The sequence below is a fragment of the Paramisgurnus dabryanus genome, chromosome 7 (assembly GCF_030506205.2).
Source record: "Paramisgurnus dabryanus chromosome 7, PD_genome_1.1, whole genome shotgun sequence".
NCBI lineage: Eukaryota > Metazoa > Chordata > Actinopteri > Cypriniformes > Cobitidae > Paramisgurnus > Paramisgurnus dabryanus.
In genome coordinates this window covers 18,616,106-18,636,004 of record NC_133343.1, presented here as the reverse complement: position 1 = coordinate 18,636,004, position 19,899 = coordinate 18,616,106, and the positions used below count along the sequence as shown (strand labels likewise).

Here is a 19,899-nt window from a genome sequence, read left to right as displayed (position 1 = left end):
ATAAGTTTGGGTAACTTGTAAGTTTAGATAACATAATTACAAAACTAGCAAATTATTGCATGCACATACGGTACAAAGCATGATTATTTATTTAGATTTCAGAATGAGCACGTTTGTCATTAATACTAAATATGCTGCGGTCTGTCTGCTGATCTGATACTGTAATAAATTAATGTATAATAACTGATTAAAACGCAAACTGCACTCTTAGAAATGAAGCATGCGTGTAGTTAAATTTAAGTACTGGTTTATGTTAAAATTACTAAAAGTATTATTTTTATACAGTAAAAATAAGCAAGTTTCTTTGCATTAAATTAAAAGTATAACATTTTAAGTCTAAAAAATTTAACAGATTAAAACCAATGTAACCAGATCACTTTAAACCTACTAGCGGATGAAGATTGTCCCAAATCGCTTTCCGTAGTAATCGCACATGCAGAGAAGACGAGACGACCCGTGGACGGCATTTTCCAACTGTTCGCGTACAACTTTGAATCTGTTATCATCCATAAACTATTTGGTAAGTATAACTTTTTTTAGTAATATATTTTATGATTGCACGTTTGTGACAACAGAATGTTGCCGTCAGTGATGGAAATAAAGGAGTTATAAATAAACGCGCTCAATAGAACAGGTTGTTTAACCATCCAAATGATTTCTAGACAGTTTTATTACGTTAAAAAAGTTACCAAGATCTCATTTAAAAAAACTATCGCAACGCCATGGCTGACACACTGGGCTGAACCGTGTTGTAATGTGAGTACCATGTTAAATACGTCGTGTTAATGAAAAAACTATAAATAACTTCACTGCCACACGTGAATGAAGCGTGACGTCACGTCACGTCGGTTTCACACCGCAAGCGTGAGCGGAGCGTGTTTTTCGGCGCCCGTGTTAACAAGTTAAAGCATGTACAACGCACGCGTGAGCAGCGCGTGCTCGCGTGGCAGGAGCGTCGCTGAATGAACAGTGCTGCGTGCCGATGGTTTCGGCGTCGACTCTATTTGTGCTGCGCTGGTCACGCTCAATTAAAGTAATGCATTGCTTATGCTATAAATGGTCGTGGATTGACGCGAAAAAGTGTAAGTTCACCAAAAAAATAATTGTGACGCCTATTAGTCATGCCTTTGAGCAATTTGAAAGAAAGGAATGCAATTTAAAAACACAGACTGCCCTGTCATTCACTGTCTGCCCAGCACTAAATGAGTCCTCATTTATAATCTTCAGAGAAATGGGTACATCTATAAATCTATGCTTAAACCAGGAGTGGGGAACCCTGGGTCCTGGAGGGCCACTGTCCAACAGAGTTTAATTCCAACCCTAACCGAACACACCTGAATTTAATTTCCAAGTAATCCTGAAGACTTGAATTAGATTGTTCAGGTGTGTTTAATTAGGGTTGGAACTAAACTCTGCAGGACAGTGGCCCTCCAGGACCAGGGTTCCCCACCCCTGGCTTAAACTGTTGAAGGGAAACACAATCGACTGCTTCATGCTGTAAATCATGAAGTTTTTTTATTTTATCTTAAAACTTCAGAGAAACAGATTTAATGTGCCATGGGCTTTTTATGTCTATAATTGTGTATTGTTTCTATATCTGTCATTACACAGACCAGAACAGCACGAAAACAATGTGGATTAATCAAATCACAGTTAAATTAATTACACTGACTATCAAAAAGCATCTTGAAGAGGTTTTGCTCATTAATGCATGTAAAATAAAGTAATGTGAACTTGAGATTTTTATACTGTCTGCACAGTATGCGCTGCAAACGCAGCCGGTGTGAAAGCACAATGGACACGCGCTGCTCACGCTACACATACGTGCTGCTCACGCTTGCAGTGTGAAACCGGCGATTGAATGGAATAAATAGCAGAATAAAAAATAGTGAGATGTTCATTGAGATATGTGCTTTCCTTTGTGCATGTTGCAAAGTCATAAAAAAGAACCGATCTTGGCACGTGCACAAACACTCACATCGCTCACTCGTACGCACACACTGTCACTCACGAACACTCACAAGGCTATCGCACACAGACACACACACGTTGCTATCGCACAGACACACACACTCACATTGCTCTCGCACACAAAACACACACTCTGTCACTCTCACTCACTCACTCATACGTGCACACACACAAACACTGTCGCTCACACTCACTCGTGCGTGCACTCTCTCTATCTCTTACACACACACACACACACTCTGTCGCTCGCTCACTTTCACTCACTCGTGCGTGCACACCCACACACACACACACACACTGTCGCTCACACTCACTCGTGCATGCACTTACACACACACACTCAGACACACACACAAACACTGTCGCTTACACTCACTCGTGCGTGCACTCTCTCTCTCTCTCTCTCTCTCTCTCTCTCTCTCTCTCTCTCTCTCTCTCTCTCTCTCTCTCTCTCTCTCTCTCTCTCTCTCTCTCTCTCACACACACACACACACACACACACACACACACACACACACACACACACACACACACACACTTTTCCTCACACACTCTCTTCGCAGACTCACTGTCACTCACTTGCACACACACACACACACACTTGCTCGCTCACCGCACACACGTTTGCTCCCTCATTCACACACACATTCGCTGTTGCTCACTCACTCGCACACACACTTGCTCTCTTGAACACGCACTGTCACTCATTCACTCTTGACGAAACCCGTTGTGGAGGACAGAAAAAAAAGAAACCTGCTAGTCTTTTCTGAAGCATCACCAATGCGATGTAGGTTGTCGCCCACTATGACACACTAGGGTATACGAAATTAAACGATCGAATCTTGCGTCCTGACACCCGTCTCTACAAGACCGTACATCTAATGGATTGTGCAAAATCGTGTAATTTGAACCGGGCATTAAGGCGCCCATACACTTTGAACCCATCATGAGATGAGCCAGTGGCTCAAAATATACTTGTTATAGATTTGGAAGGGACTCTGTATCATTAACACTTTCATGTTTTTTTTTTTTAGGCTCTGAATGTGGAGGTGTAAACAGTGTTCTGAAAGTAAATCTACAAGGTACCAATTACTAAAACACTATAAATTGAACCATGGCCATTATGGCCAGGGACACTCCAGATATCCATGCACATACTATGAATGCCCATGCTCATTCAAAACTTGGAATGCACTTAAAACTCATTTGAGTCGAAGTCATGTTAATGTTTTACCTTTAAGGACTACAACAGAACAAGAAATATTGACATGCCTTTTGTGTCCAGGAAGTGAAATAGCATCTAGTAGAGAGTACTTTGCTCATGTTAACAACCATCTGAGGAGTTATGAAACAGTAACTTGTATGTTTGAAAATTGTTCTTTTCAAACCAATATATATGCTACTTTCAAATCCCATAAGAATAGGAAGCATGCACATTGTACTATAAAAGACTTTAAAGTTGAACTATTGAAAGGACGTGATACAAATGGTGAGCGTCAACTATCTGAAGAGGATTCAACTGCTGAAATTGCTTCTGATTTAGATTGTGACAATTTGATTGAAGCGGAGGCAGAAAACGAGAACTTGCAAGATACAATAATTAAAAAATTGGCATCAGTCCTTCTGAAATTAGAGACTTTGTCGCATGTACCAAGCTCTGTAATTGATCAGTTACTGGAAGAGTTGCATTTCATTTTTACTTCTGCTGCAGTCCCTGTATCACACAGTACAGCTTTTGACATTTTCAATAAGCATAACCTTCAAGTTAATCAGTCAGTAATTAATGAACTCATCTTAGCCATTTCTGCCAATAATCCTTTGGCAATAGCTATAGCTAAGGGTGGTCCATTAGCCTCAGCCTTCAAACGTAAACAGTATTATAAGGAAAACTTTAAGGTTGTGGAACCTGTGGAGTATGTACTAGAGGCAAGGTCCAACAAAACCTTTCAGTACGTTCCCTTACTAAATTCTCTACAGCAGCTACTTGAACGTAAAGATATAGTTGATAAGCTTCTTGATAATCATGCAGTTTCTTCTGCAAATGTAGACCAGTATGCTTCTTTTCAGGATGGTGAATACCACAAAAACAACCCTTTCTTTTCAAATGAAGATTTAAGGATTTCCTTATGTTTGTACATTGATGACTTTGAAGTTTGCAATCCGTTGGGTACTTCACGCAAAAAACACAAACTGTGTGCAGTCTACTGGATTTTAGGTAACTTGCCTCCTGGTAGCAGCTCAGTCCTGTCCTCAATCTACTTAGCATTGCTATGCAAAAGTGATCATGTTAAAACTTATGGCTACAAAAAAATATTTGAGCCTCTTTTGCATGATATAGTGACTTTGGAGCAGCAAGGGCTGTTTGTTACACAACTTGGGTCATTTATCAAGGGCACAGTACAATGCGTTGTTGCGGATAATCTGGGGGCTCATGGGCTAGCTGGATTTGTAGAGAGTTTTTCAGGAAAATATTTCTGTCGCTTTTGTACAGCTCAGCATTCTGAAATTCAGGAAACAGAAGTGAAATCAGGGGTATTTGAGCGTAGAACCAAGGACGTTCATCAGCTTCACGTAAAGACAGCTCAAGAAAAAGGTGAAAGCTGCTTTGGTGTAAAAACTTCTTGTGTTTTAACTGACAGTCTGTCTCACTTTAATGTGACAAGTGGTTACCCCCCAGATATTGTCCATGATTTGTTTGAGGGCATAGTTCCTGTAGAACTAGCACGGTGCATTAATGTGCTTTTATCTAAGAAGTTATTCACTCTTGAACACCTTAATAATCTTATTCATTCTTTTCCATACAAAGAGGGGGATAAAACAAACCGGCCTCATTTGCTACCTAAAACCTTTCAAAAGAAACGCACAGTGGGTGGCAATGCCCACGAAAACTGGTGTCTTCTTCGATTACTTCCTTTTATCATTGGTAAACTTGTTCCCAGTGATGAACCTGCTTGGCAGGTGATTTTGGATTTAAAGGACATTGCTGAATTGGTTGTTGCCCCTGTTCATTGTCTTGAATCGATTGCATATTTGGAGTGCAAAATCTCAGAGCATCGAGAACGTTATCAGGAACTCTTTCCTGATCAGAAGTTGTTGCCAAAACATCATTTTCTGGAACACTATCCAGAAATGATTAAATGTTTTGGTCCCCTTGTGTCATTATGGACTATGCGGTTCGAGGCCAAACACAGCTTTTTCAAGCAAGTTGTTAGGCATACAAATAACTTCAGGAACATAACTTTGTCTTTAGCTACAAAGCATCAGTTTATGGTTTCCTATAATATGCTATGTCCTGACAATGAAAAGCCTTCCTTGGATGTTGCACGAGTTTCAAAAGTCCCCATTGATGTCCTTAATGAGGATGTTTTGAACACAATTACCCAGACATACCCTGACATCACTGATGTTAACCTTGCCCAAAGTGTCACTGTTAATGGCATAAACTACAAAAAGGGTATGATAGTTGTGCATGGATCATGTGGGGGTCTACCAGAATTCTCTGAAATAATTCAGCTGTGCATTATAAAAGATGATTTGATTTTCATTGTCAAAAAACTCATCTCATGGTACAGAGAGCACTATCGAGCTTATGAGTTACATCCAACAAGAGAGCTTGCAGCTGTTGGTTTGAAGGAGCTTGCTGACCAGTATCCTTTGGCCGACTACAAAGTTGGATCCCTACGAATGGTGACTTTAAAGAGATTTGTACACATGACAGGTACTTTTTTAAAATGCATTTCTAATTTATTGGTTAATCAAAATGGTGTCGTGTAGCAAAAGTGTGCTCAAATTCATAATACAAAAACTAATTGCATTTTGATAGAAAACATATAGGCCTTTTCAGACTCAATATGAATTATCCTTAAAGAAAATTTACTTTTGTTTTGCAGAATAAATACAAGATGTCTGCAACTCTGAGAGTCATATTGGGAGTAGACGACGCACCAAAATTAATCCTGCCCAATGGAATACCCGATTCCATAGAAGACCTTAAAGGAGAGATTCAAAGACAATTCGGCCTATCTGGAAATTTCAGGCTGCAGTATAGAGACGTTGATTTCGACAATGAGTTTGTGAACTTAACGGCAACTTCAGAAATCAAAGACAAGAGCACAGTTAAAGTTATTAACTTGTCAGATGAGACAGTCACACTCACATTCACTACTATTCCGCAAGGGGAAGATGATGTTTTGCTGTCCTCATCATCAGACACAGACATACTTTCCTCCGCTGAATCTACATCTTCGGGTGCTTCCCTTAGATCACAGCCATGGCCCACAAACTTTGAAATACCTCAGTTCAGTTATGAGGTACAGATTCAGTTAGAAAAGGCAAATCAAGCCTTCTGCAGCAGTGGAACTCTTCTAAAAACAAGTAACAAACTTAGGTCTGATATACTAGATGGTTTGGCATCAGAAATCATCAAATACAAAGTTTATCCTTCTAGTACAGAGCTTGATGATGTGGCTCAGGCTCTGATAACAAAGTATCCCTTTTTAAAGCTCACGTAACACACGCTGTTTCTGCATTTCTGATATTAATCTGGAGTACCTATGGAGTAGTATGACATCCTTTATATCTCTGAAGAGTCTTTAGTTTAATCAGATTTATAAAAGAAAGATTAGCTTCACCGAATCTTTCCGATAACGTACGAAAAAATGAAGGAGGAGTTATAACACGGGAGGAGCGAGTACGAGTCATGCAACACTATACAACACTGTTTTAACTTATGATTCACTACATGTTCGTGTCATTTATATAATATACACGCGCCAATTTCCAACATAAGACTGAAGTCTTACTTACCACGTGTAACTCGTCATCAAACACACACGCAAAACTCCGCTGCTAATCCGGATAATAAACTATATCCATTGTTTCCATAAGGCTGGATGTCTTCTCCTTACATCCAAAAACACACTTCTTGTTGTGCCATTGTTGACTTTTGAAATTAAACAAAGCTGAGTGGCGTGATAAGCTGTTAGCAAGCTCTAGCGTCTCCCGCTGACTGACGGCTGGGCGGGGTTTTCCGGGGGAAGTTTTCCGGCGGAAGCCCATATAAAGAAGTGATACGTATCGAAAACCCCTGAAACGTCAGTTAGAACCGTAATCGAAAAAAATTAGCCGAAACTTGTACGAACCCTGGCGAAGTGCATTCGGCACAGAAATACTCTGAAACACGCCCAACTGCATTTTTGACACTTTGCCTACGTTTAGCATGAGGAAACAACTCTATAACTGTGTTAATAAGTCAGAATGCTTGAAATACCATTAAACCCCCCCTTTAAAGGAGAAAGGATCTGTCACTGGCTTTTATGGATGGAAAATTAGTCTAAAGTACAAAATGGCAAACTACCGCACCAGACTAAGGAGCATTGGCTGCCCCGAGTTGAGCATCAATGCTGTAAAAGAAAAGCGAGGTGCCTTGATTCATGGACCTAACCAGGTAAAGAAGCCACGGAAAGCAGAAGTCAACTATTGTCCTGATTACCCTGCAGGCGAAACTAAAGAGAGCCTTGAGGAAGAAAGGAAAGCACTTACATTGGAGGTGAAAAAGAAGAACAACCAACAGCTAATCAAAAGTAAAATGGAAAGAACCTTTGCCTATAGAAGACAGGAAGTCGTTAAAGATATGCCCTTCATAGCGGAGTTCAAAAACAGATGGCCAGCCCTGTTTTCTGAGAGCCAGGTAAAGTATTATTCATCATCTGTATTTAAAGGAGAACTCCGGTCAAATTTAACATTGAGCTTGTTTTTTGTTTTGTTTTTTGGAAATTTGGATTGCTGTCAATACACAGAACAAAAAAAACAAAATAATCGATGTTGTCTACACTGTGTTATACCGTTTTTAAAATTTGCACCCTGTTGACTTAATTGGGGCACCTTTTAAAACCTGCTTTTATGCCTGCTTTTAACCTGCAGTAGATGTGGAAAATATGAAAGTTAATTCAAGCAGCGTACATGCCTGTATTTTCTTCCTGTTTTCGGTCAAAATCCAAAGTAGTCGATTGTCGAGTTCATGCACGCCCGTCTGAGTCTACACTGTTGCTTAGTCACGCGCACAAACTCAACAATCGAGTTGCCCCAATTTAAAAGTTGCCCCATTTAAGTCAACAGGGTTTTTCCGTTGTTCTGTGTACTGACAGCACTCCAAATTTACAAAAAAACGAGCTCAATGTTAAATTTGACTGGAGTTCTCCTTTAATTTAAATATATGGAATTAAGGTCTAAATACTGTATTTGGGATTAAAACTAAAATGAGCACATATTTAATTGACAAAGGTTTGGAGGCAATGTGGTAAGAATCTACACATGTGGTTGTTCTACCTTTTATTACAATGCACATTACACACACATCCATATAAAATGGTTACAGATACATTGAACCACCACATCGAGGCAAATTGGATATAATTGTACCATGGACTAGATATAGCCCACAGATTTTGACATTCCTGCTCTACACCATATGTGATCATTTTAAATATATTTGTTTTAACTTAAAAGACTCGTAGTGAATCTGTATTTTAATATGTTTCAGGTAAATGCAGAATTCACCCTCATCACCACAGTCCCTCTGTTCTCAACCTTTATGTCCCGACTGGATCATTACTCCAGCCATCTAATAAGGGTATTCAAAAAGAAGGGGGGAACAGCAAGACATGATATCGACATAATCATTGCAGAAATGGACAAGGTATGTGTTTTGGGTTTATTTAGGGCTCTGACCCATGGGGGTTTAACATTTACTTTTACATAATTATGCTTTTTTTGTATTACGGTCTTGAAAAATAAATTATTTGCAAATATCATAATCCACAAATACTACACTTTGTACAAATATAATTTGCTATCCACAAATAGAAAATTCTATGATTTGTACAAATATAGGTATTTCTGTAAATGTTTGTAATTTATAAAAAGGATACTTTATATTTTGTGCACGTTTACCATGAAATGTCAGTTGTACATCTGCAATTCTGCTTGTGAAGTGTTGACTCTGCTTTTCTGAATTGCCTGATGCACTTGTTCATTCGTCCATTCGATTTTTTTTTTGTCAAACTGAACGATACTGCCTTCTTAAAGGTTGTTAATGGTATAAACTTGAGAAAACACAAATCAATTAAAAAATTGCACAAATCAATTAATAAAAAAGCATGGTAGAATAAGGTCATAATAGATTTGTCAATGTGATAATGGCAGTTTTTTCAAATAAAATGTTCAAAATCAGTTGTTGGTTTACCACAGAATCCCAGTGTTGAAGTACGACGGACATGCATCCTAAAGGCGTTGTGCGTCTATTTGAATGAAAAGCCAGACAGCCTTATTAAGGAGTACTGCGTAAGTTACATTCTTTGTCAATCAGAAAATGTATACAGAATATAGGTATTTTTTATATTTTAATTTCACAAATCTGTGAATTGAGATGTGTGTTGTGTAGGCTAAGAACATGCATGTTATCTATTGGTTTTCAATTCCAGTCCTGGGGGACCACAGCTCTGCACAGTTTGTATGTCTCCCTTATTTAACATACCTGATTCAGATCACCAGCTCGTTAGGAAGGAGCTCTATGAACTGAACTGGGTGTGTCAGATAAAGGAGACATATAAAATGTGCAGAGCTGTGGGTCCCCGGTACCGGAATTGAGAACCACTTGCCCATGGTGGCAATATATCTAATTTTCAAAGAAATTTGAATATGATGGTTAATTGGATTAATTATCCAAAAACATAATGGCCAACAATTTCTACATTATAACATTTTTGTTAAAGTTAAGCCAAGTTAAGTTAAGCCAAATAAACAATCTGCCTTATTCAAACAGACAACCAAAATAATAAGCATATATACTTTTTGGGAATGAGTATTGTGTTCTCTAATTGTAGACTTAACATATTTTGGGTTTGTTACTAATGATGCATAATTAATAATGTGTCTCTTTCAGGCTATTGAGGATATGACAGAAATGGAGAGAGTGGCTTTGGGTGTCTACATTGTTCGACCTGATGGAGCAGATGCTACAGATCCACCTGAGGATGTTGGCGTCGTCATTGAAGGCTGCACAGTGCTGCAAGATCTGAGAGAGATTGCAAATGGATGTGCAGTCCTGTTTGGCTTGATGTACTGTTTAAACTTGAGTTATCCCAAGGAGTTGCGATACACTTTTGAATTTTTTCAGAAAGTGTTGATGGAATTGGATGGGAACAAGCTCTCCACTAAAGTGCAGGTCCTCAAAAACAAACTGCATGAGTAAAACCACTTGCACCAGATAAGACTGGAAAATACTTTAATTGACCATGTTCTTATTTTTGGACTGCTGCCAGACAAAATAAAGCTGCGACCAATGACTGTTTGTAATAATTGCCATTACACGTGGTAAGATCACCTAAAGCAGACAAAATTGTAGTTGCTCATCGACAGTTCTTTTGGATTTTGGACTGCTGCTAGACAAAACATCTAGCAAGACAGAATGTTTGTTGTGGAAATTGAAATTTGTTTGGTGATTTCTAATTGGATCAAAATATATTAAATTGTACATTGTGCACTGGTGTAGAAATCTGGATTGTTTTTTTTTTTTTTGGTTACATAAACATTATACATAAATTGAACGTTGTCGGATGGTAAAAGCTTCACATACAAGTTTTATATTTTTGAATTTTTATTTATATTTGTTTTTTGAATTCATCAATTTGATGGGAATTTAAACGTGCTTAAGATATTAAGTTTATTAAAGTCAGGTGAAGTTACTGAGTTCACTTTACTGAGTTTACTAAGTTATAAAAAATGTATTTGTTTAAAGAGGTAGAGGTTCGGCTCTCCAAATTTCCACTTAAATGGAATGGTTAAATATTACGCTACTGCATATACATGATTATTTAGCCTCATTGTGTTTCTGACGGTAAAAAAAGAGGGTAAATTACTGTATATCTCATTGTCCCAATGTCAGTGATGTATTTTGTGATGGAAAAAAAAGTTGAGACATAAAATCTGGCACATAGTGGACATGGAGTGCGCATGCGGCAATCATTTTTCCATTTAGTTTGTTAGTCTGAGTGTTATAGTTAAAACAGTTTATTAAGCTAAAAAACAAAAGGATTTGCCTCTATTTTTATTTCGGCAGGCAACACCTATAAAATGTTTATGTTGTCAATGTTCAGATTCACTTTTTATCTGACTATAAAGCTATGGGATTAAACATCAGCTGGTGAAAGCAATTCACATAATTTTTTTTGTTTTAATTTTTTTATATTGGTCTAATTGCATTTTATAAGTGGATTTATGTTACTGTCTTAAATTTTATTTGTACACTTTGTATTTGTATGTAAGTTTTGCTTGCATATTTTCAAACATTTTGTCAGTCATGATAGTCCCAGATAGTGAACCTTTTGACAAATTATATTTCAATGTTGAATAAAAATAATTAAAGTTACTTCAGTAGTTTTTATTTGACCTACAGATTTAATGACTGGAACTTAGTTACTCTGTTTAAGCACAATCAACACAAATGGATAACATTAGCAAAGCTTAATTCAGTTTAATAAATTGAACTTAATCAGGTCATGTTAGTTCAAGCTATAGTCATTAAATTCAATGTAATAATTTACATTTATTCAAAATAAGTGTATGATGTTCCATTTAATTAACATAGTTATGAGCGATTTAATTAAAACATTATGTTACAATTAATTGTATATTACCTTTTACATTTAAGCAACTAAGTTATGTGGGACCGGTTGACATAACTTACTTAATTAAATACAACATTTCATTTCTAAGAGTGTGTACAACTTTTAGTAAATAACTATTTACATGCTTAGGACTTTTGTGTTGTAATAATGTACAGGGTAACTTCAAATATAAAAACGAAGATGAGTAAAGTGATGTTTTATCATTAAAATCTGATAACGTCCATTGATTTAATAGAACGTTTGAGTATACCAACATGGCGGCGCAGTGGTTTCACAAGTGTGACGTCATGCGCAATCCAGTCATTTATATAGATCAGTGGACTGGACCAGCGGTTTAATACGAATAATTAATTGTTTTATTCAGAAACTTTTAAACAGAAAAATATATATTATATTACACTTCCTACAGTGCAGCTTGTTTTGGTAAAAAAGCCTACCTAAGAAGAGGTCATCTGACCACAATTAAAGGGGCACAGTTTGAATTTTGCAGGATGTTTTGGGGCCACGAAATCTAAAATTGTGTTTAACCCTAAGAGTGAGGCAAAATATGTAGGTGTTCTCAAGGAAATTTCTGGCACTGTGAATCTTTACAGATCAGCACATTCGTCCTTTTATATTTGACCACATACAGTACGAGTAATATAACTGAAAAATGTGTATAAATCCAATGCACTTCTCCAGATCTATATATTCAGAAATAAAGTTGAAATGTAGAGTTTAGTCTTGTAATCATGCGAATGCTAAAGATCTTTTAAGAACTTTCAAAACTCTTGTTAAATGTTAAACAAAAAAAAAATATTCCGACACTATTTACAATTAGCTCATTTAATCAATTTGAATATTATTTTTGGTTTTAATTAAACATATTAAGTGGTTTTTAGGTGTATCGTGTGTTTTAAATCAGCCTATGTGACTATTTTAAGTTGGTACTACATGAATAATTAGTGTTGTATTGAAGCAATTTTGCTAAAACTAGGTGGGAATTTCCAGTTCGCAGCATGCTTTGCATGAGACTGAATAATGAGAGTAAATACTGTACAGGGTTATTTTATACATTTTTAATTAAGACAAGAAAAAGGCGGACTATTAGTATTTGAAAGAGTTTTTGTTTTGTTGTAAGGTTTTTTAATGGTTTTAAACATTGTGCTGATTAGAGAAACATTTGGTTAGAATGACTCATTGACATGTATCAGATATTCAGTTAGTGTTGTTTGGATCAGAAAGCATTACCGGTAAGTGTAAATGCCTTGATTTGAAAGAATTTACATTGGAAATGTTTATGCCATGATCAGCTTTTCCTTCAATTGAGTGTTAGCTATGGTTAGCTTGCTAATGTTTGCTGTTACTGTATAATACTTTTATATTTATTAATTTAAGTGGAACTAACATGGTTAGATAATAGTAGAATTGCTGAATGTAACTGATTTTTACTCAATCATTTTTACAAAATCAACTCAATTTAATTGTACTAAGGTAACTAAAAACAAAGGAGTAAGTTCAACTAAATGCATACAGTATATCTAAATTTAGATCATATCATTGCATGCAACGACATACCTTAAAATTCAATTAATATTTTTTTTCGGTGTTCAACGCAATCAACCACAAAAACTTACAGTGACTACATCTTCAGCGTAAGCCCTAACTGTCGCAGTTAAAGAATTTGTAAATGTGACTCTGTTTCCTGACAAAACCTGCACCCTGACTTTTTTTCGAAAGCTTACGCCTTTTTGTGTGCAATATGCATCATATGGACACTGAATGGTTCCATGTTTGGTGTGACTGTCCAGCAATAATAATCTATTTTAACAAATGCACAACCTGCCCCAGTCTGCCAGATTCACAGGTGCATCCCTTAAATATGTGTGGTCTATAAGCATTTACTCATAAAACTTAATTACTTTTATAAACTCCCCCCCAAAGTGAAAAATCTTGTATACTAGTTTTAATTATCTGGAGATTTAAAAAATTGATTTCAGAGATGTTTCAAAGAATAACGAGATAAGATATCCAATTTATATATCCACATATAGGGTCTTTAATACAAATCCACCTTCAATGGCATGTTTGGTTAAGATGTCTTTAAGTTACTGACATGCTTATCTTAAAGGAAGATGATTTAGATAGCAACCTGTTCTGACTAAAGGGAATAGAGAGCCAACTCCATCCTTGATCTTTAAATCAACTGCACTCATTTCTGGAATGATTAAAACATTAAAGGTTAAAGCCCAGGCTGGGGAACATCACTGGTGCATTTTCTCAGGATCAAAGAAAGATCTGCTGTTAATACGGAGAAATTGCTACAACGCTGGATACTTTCAGTTGACTTAAATCAATCCTGCTTTTATACAATAACACCAGTTAAAATAAATACGATATACAAACTACGAAAAATACTAAACCGCAAATCTATTATATAAAGTGAAATTGCTTTGCGACTGTGAATCCACTAAAAAGTAGAGTCATGAGGCCATGACACTAAATTCGTTTTACTACTAGTTGTCGCCACTAACCTGATTTGAGTCTGTTATGTCGTAAATAAGTTTGTTAATTTTGTTTATGACCTGAAACCAACAGCATTCGTATCGCATTCATTAACTTAAATGAAATATATCTGCATAAAAAACCAGATGAGTAAAAACATCACATGACTCAATCTTGGTTCCTTGTTGCTTATGTTAATGGCAGGTGCTTGCAAATGTTTTCACATTGTGGGGAATGTCTAAGCAAGGAACCATAGCTATAACAAACAGGTACGACTGCCCTTATTAGTCATATATCGGACAGTTTTGATGAGAAGTTGTGTGGCAGGTACAAATGTCATTAGCACAAATAGATTGTGACTATCATATGCAATGTGGCAATTTAATCTTAATAATGTGGAAGCGTATAGCTATGAATGGCACAGAAACACAGTTTTGCTTCTTTTCTATTCAGCTAGTTTTGCATGCGTGTCATTCAACATAATGATCTATATGAATGCTTTTCAAAATTAGAATTTATTTGCATTAGTTGAAAAATGTGACTTCAAAAATACAGACTGTATTATAGACTTTCTCTCCATATACATGGCCTTTATGTAGGACTGGGTCTAATACGGTCATCACACACACACACACACACAAAAAAAAAAAAACACACACACACACACGCACACACACACGCACGCACACACACACACACACACAAACACACACACACTTTTCTTTCTGTTCCACATGGAAAAAAGCTTCAAAAAAGTCATGCACTCATGCACAGTAACTAAAAGAGATGCTGGTCCATCAGTATTTCAAATCAAACCTTATTATATTTATATAATATTATTGAACGACTGTATGATTCTGACTGGTCAGTATTGTAATTAAGTAATCAATTTTTTAATAAAGACCATTGTTTAAAGCAATGCTATATAATGCAAAATGATTTAGTTAATATAATGTTAAATGTAAATCCATATTTGATCTACATGTATTTAAGTACTTGGTAGTTATCCATGCAAGCATGAAAACGTACAGGTGCTTGATATCAATGTCGGGGTTACGATCAACCCATCATGAATAATTTTTCAAAAATGACTGCTGGCTGCACATTACTGTATATCCCTTACTTATCCACCCCCTTAAATACAGCTTAAAATCAGACCCAGAAAATCCATTACATCAACCAAAACACTCTCTTTGGAGAGTTTATGATATTATAAGAGGAAAATAGCTTCAAACATTTCTCGACACGCCTTATGCCTGCAATGCATGCTGTAATAACCAGCAGGAAAATGAGGACTGTTTAGTGTTCTGTAAAGTCTTTAAGAGTACACAAGAGGCATGTTTTGCTGGCAAACACTCTACCTAATGCACGGGAATAAATAGAAGCACCTGCTAAAGCACAATTAAAAATAATAAAATATACATTTTATTAATCTTATGTCTGATTAAAATATTAATATTTTTGTATGTTTAAAGTCTCCCTGAAGTCAATAATTATATCAGTTAAAACCCAATCACAGTAATTTCTTCATGGTTTAAAAAAGGTTGACTATAAACCCTTGCCTCATTTAGTATATGTGGATCTATGAATATTCGAGTTAGTCCATAATATCTATGACTCGAACTACTGTTCAACTGTGTTGATATGATTGGTTACATGTTTGTGGCATTGGAAACCAAATCGATTTTAAACCGAGGGAATTAGACTGTCTCCAATATAATGAATAGAAGAAAATAATGGTGTTGAATGATGAATTTGCACATGCCTTGTCTTAAACAAACAACAATATAAAACCTAATTTTACCCACAGTGGGACTTTAAAAATTCATTCACACAGCACTTTGGTCCCAGAAAATACCCATAAAATTGCCAGACAGACTTCTGTGTAAACGCAAACACATCCCATAAATGTTCTTGGATAGCTTCGGGAAAGAGCACCTAGTAACATTCCCATAACATTCCCGGAAAACACTCTGTGTGAACAAGGTGCAGAAACAATGCCGTTAAGCCAAAGGTATAATAGGGTTTGTCATTTTGACGTAATTTTCGTCATCAGGATGGTCTGTGGTCATCTTCGTGCACCGTCCATGTGCAGCCCAAAATTTGAGACTGTGCGGACAGTCTGCAGACAGTGGGTGGACAACAGCGCATGCTTGAGAAAATATTGGGACAAGACACCACTACAAACAGTTACACACAGGGAACAGGCAGCATTTGCACACACACATCATCATCTTTTCTTCTTTTTTTTCACTTTTTCCAAAAACAGAAAGCTGTGGAGCATTTTCATCACTATAATGTTTGATTCCTGTTCTTTGTTTTCTTGTTGTTTGTTCTAAACTTTCATCTATCCTCAAAAAATGTTATGTACCGTAAATGTTGTAAATCAAAAGATATGATTTGTTTTGCACACGCGTCGAAAACCGCACGTAGCTGTGGTAAAGTATACTTTGAAAGCTGCGCGGAAAAGTATACCTGGCCCTTAAGGGGTGCGCCATAGTCAGGACGCGCGTGTCATCGCAACATTGAAGTTATGCTTCAGCTATTTAAATTAGGGAATTACATGCAGATCAACATTCACAAAAAGACGACGAAGTCAGCAAACTGGACTAAAGCAGAGATCAAGGAGCTTCACGCTGAAGTTGAGATCATTCAGCAGCATAAAAAAAATAGAGTGTTACATGCTCATATGAGCTTATAACAAAAATGCCCGCACGTCATGGCAACAAGATATATCGTTCAGCTCTTCAAAATGGGGTTTTAAATGCACATTAACAATCACGATGAGAAATGTCTGTAAACTGAAATGAAGAGAGATCAGGGAGCTCGTCAAATATCCACTCTGAAGCTGAGATCATTCACCAGCACACTAGAAAAGCACGTCACACGCTCCTTTAAAGTCTTATCAAAAGTGGTTTCTGAAGAGAGAAATAATGGAAAATAAGTAAACTTCAGATGCTGCTGAGAAAAAAAACCTACCAAGTGCAGGACTTTAAACACGTCACGTGTCTTTACAGGATCTTTACAGTATCTGTGTGAATGCACACACAGATTCCGGCAAATCATTGGCAGAGTGAATGAATCAAAAATCTTCTCAGATGCATCTGTGTGAAAAGGGCTTAAGCTTTGTTTGTAACCCACAATTTTACATCATGGTGCTCATCATGATCATATCAAGAACCATTCAAAAAGGTTTAAATACAAGAAGACATGCTCATAACTAATGAACATGTTAGTAGTAGTGTGTTTGAATTGGATTGCAAAATTTGAAATGGCTTGCAAAAATAATGCTTTAAGTGGATTATAAAACATCTAGATGGAACAAAAAAATATAAATATCAAAGTATGGCATTATGTTCATGTTGCCGACCACAGTCTATAAAATTGTGGAAAAAGATTAAATTCGCAAATGCTGAAAAATTATTGCTAAATCATTGCTGTAAATAATGTCCCAAATCAGGAGGTATTAAGCAGTTTTTTAACCTTTTGTTTAAAAAAGAGAGAATCCAACCCATGTCTTATAGTCTCTTGATGAAGACTGCTGGCTCCGGTATATAATCCATACCCCCTCACTGGCACTGCCAAATAGAATCACCTTCAGTAAAACAGTCTCTGAACTACACCATGTAATCCTTATACAAGAATCATTGTCTTCCTGAGGGAATTCTGTTCATGGCAGAATCATTTGTGCTCTTTAAAAGCTTGAGCTGCAGTTAACTGGAATTAGACGTGGGAAGATGTTAGTTACATCTTCATTTACAGAAGTTCATAAATATGAAAGAGCTGACTCGGATCCAGGATGGCAGAGTGCAGTGCGTCTTAGCTCAGGGAACACAATAATTTATGGACAGCTTGTTTGCTGGCTTTGCCTGGCACTTTGGGATGGTACTGCCCGCCAAGAAAGAGCGAAGAGCTCCACTCTATGCCTGTGCATTCCCCGGGGCCTTTTCTGTAAAGCCTGAGATACTTAACAATGAAGAAGCTGTGTTACTTTATCAGGGCACCAGGGCTGTGCACCACTCACAATTGAACTGAGAATGCCTTTTAAACTTCATTTCAGTTACTAAAGATTTGTCAGTAGGGATAACATGTGAACAAGCATTCTAAAAAACGCTGGGTTATTTTCAACCCAGCATTGGGTCAAAAAGGGACAAGCCCAGCCATTGGGTTAAATAAGCCCAGAAAATATTAATTTTTGACCCAACATTTTAGATTGAAACAACCCAGCAAAGGTAAAATTACAACCCAACAGGCTGGTATGGTCCTGTTAGAAAAACACAAATTTTTTAGAGTGCGCATGCTATCATACATGTAATATTTTTTTTGCATTTTAGAAACATCAAAACATTTTGGATCATTGTTTAAAATGCAATTTAATATACAGTATATAGATTAAATTTAACAAATTCCAAAATTCTGAAAAACTCCTAGTTTGTCACTTGAAAGAGTACAAATCTAAAACTTTTGTCTTAATTTTGCCCATGACTAAATAAAATTATTGAGAGAAAAAGTATAAAGATGATGTCTAATACAGTATTTATTGTGATCATGTGTCAGTCATTCTCAGTGTCATTATCTTCACCTGTTCCTCATCTGTTTAATTTATCATCCTCACCTATTTCTAACTTGGTTGTCATCGGTCCCTGTATATATTCCCCTGCCTTTGTTCCAGTCTTTGTCTGTTATTGTCTAAATGGGCGTTTATCCCAGACGCGAAAGAGGCAACAAAAATGCGCTATTCACATGTAGAATTCTAATCATTCGAGACATTCACTCCGCCTGCTTCCTGTAATCACGTCACTGCAAGCAAGCTCCTGATTGGTTAACTTGGCGCAAAAATCCACCAAAATTCAACTCAATTCAATTCATGCGGAACGCGGCATCTGAGCCGCGGCATTCACGTTTACCGCGCCGCAGGATGCCTATTCGCCTCTTTGCATTGACTTAACATGTAAATCACTCACGCTTGGAGCCTCTTCCGCATCTGGTGTGAACGCACCATGATGTAGCTTTCATGTGTGTATTATCAGTCATTTGGTTTATTTATGTTTAAATATTAAAATTTTCTCATCCTCATCGTCAAGCAGGCCAAAGCCTGCCTGGCACCAGCAGTTAGTGGAATCAGGTTGTGGTTTAAAAGCCATGTGATTGTGCTTTACAGAGAGAAACCATATTTAATCCTTCACCCCATCACTGTTCATTCTACAGAACACTGACTGTACTGAGTGCTGAGTTGTTTTATCTGAGTGCAGCAAACAGGACATCTAAATCCTTATTTACTTGCGCCTGTCTCCTCACCAAAAGTTCTCTCCATACACAAGTGATTTCTTTGGGCTTCTGTCAGACAGTACGCATGACGGCCACCAGTGTTTTGACTAAACAAGTTCATTGAACGAAACTTTATAAACCTGTTCATATTTTGGGCGAACGTGAACTGAACGTACTGTATTATTTCCTAATGAACGTTACTGTGAACTCGTTTATTCTGGTGCTTGTGCACGGCACGTTCTCTCAGTTTAACGTCATTCAATAGGGTCCCAGATTTCTATAAAGTATTCCAGGCGAAAACACACTTTAAACAGGCCTTAATGTGTAGCGGAAAACACACCCAATCTGGCAAGACCAGCGTTTCATGGCTGCAAATAACATCATATTTGTCCTAAATCTTTAACAATTAACATAGGCTGCTAACGCATATTCTGGATCTTGAAATAGACTCTGACTAAGCTCACACTATGTAATGTGCACGTGCGGTGTG

General features: G+C 37.0%; 2 protein-coding genes and 1 long non-coding RNA gene across 5 annotated transcripts in view; 2 read left to right on the top strand and 1 right to left on the bottom strand.

Moving 5' to 3' along the window:
• Window positions 1–19,899, bottom strand: part of lpp (LIM domain containing preferred translocation partner in lipoma) — a 205,225-nt gene that overhangs the window by 142,367 nt on the left and 42,959 nt on the right. The gene's annotated exons all lie outside the window — the stretch shown is intronic.
• On the top strand, window positions 238–6,460 carry LOC135718490 (uncharacterized). 2 transcript variants are annotated; one of them, XR_010520852.2, is made up of 4 exons: window positions 240–520; window positions 3,006–3,053; window positions 5,544–5,689; window positions 5,862–6,460. It is a non-coding gene; the product is annotated as an uncharacterized lncRNA (long non-coding RNA). The 2 variants fall into 2 exon arrangements; XR_012337042.1 differs by having other exon boundaries at window positions 238–520; window positions 3,006–5,689.
• LOC135718498 (uncharacterized) lies at window positions 7,263–11,443 on the top strand. Its single transcript, XM_065240755.2, has 4 exons — window positions 7,263–7,660; window positions 8,513–8,668; window positions 9,220–9,312; window positions 9,914–11,443. The coding sequence occupies exons 1-4, from the start codon at window positions 7,316–7,318 to the stop codon at window positions 10,220–10,222; spliced, it is 903 nt and encodes a 300-aa protein (XP_065096827.1). The 5' UTR covers window positions 7,263–7,315; the 3' UTR covers window positions 10,223–11,443.

Excerpts from the sequence above, each read along its gene's own strand:
- LOC135718498 (XM_065240755.2), top strand. The coding sequence starts at position 7,316 with ATGGCAAACTACCGCACCAGACTAAGGAGCATTGGCTGCCCCGAGTTG. Across the intron at positions 7,661-8,512 it reads CCCTGTTTTCTGAGAGCCAG|GTAAATGCAGAATTCACCCT; the intron begins GTAAAGTATTAT and ends AATATGTTTCAG. Across the intron at positions 8,669-9,219 it reads TCATTGCAGAAATGGACAAG|AATCCCAGTGTTGAAGTACG; the intron begins GTATGTGTTTTG and ends GGTTTACCACAG.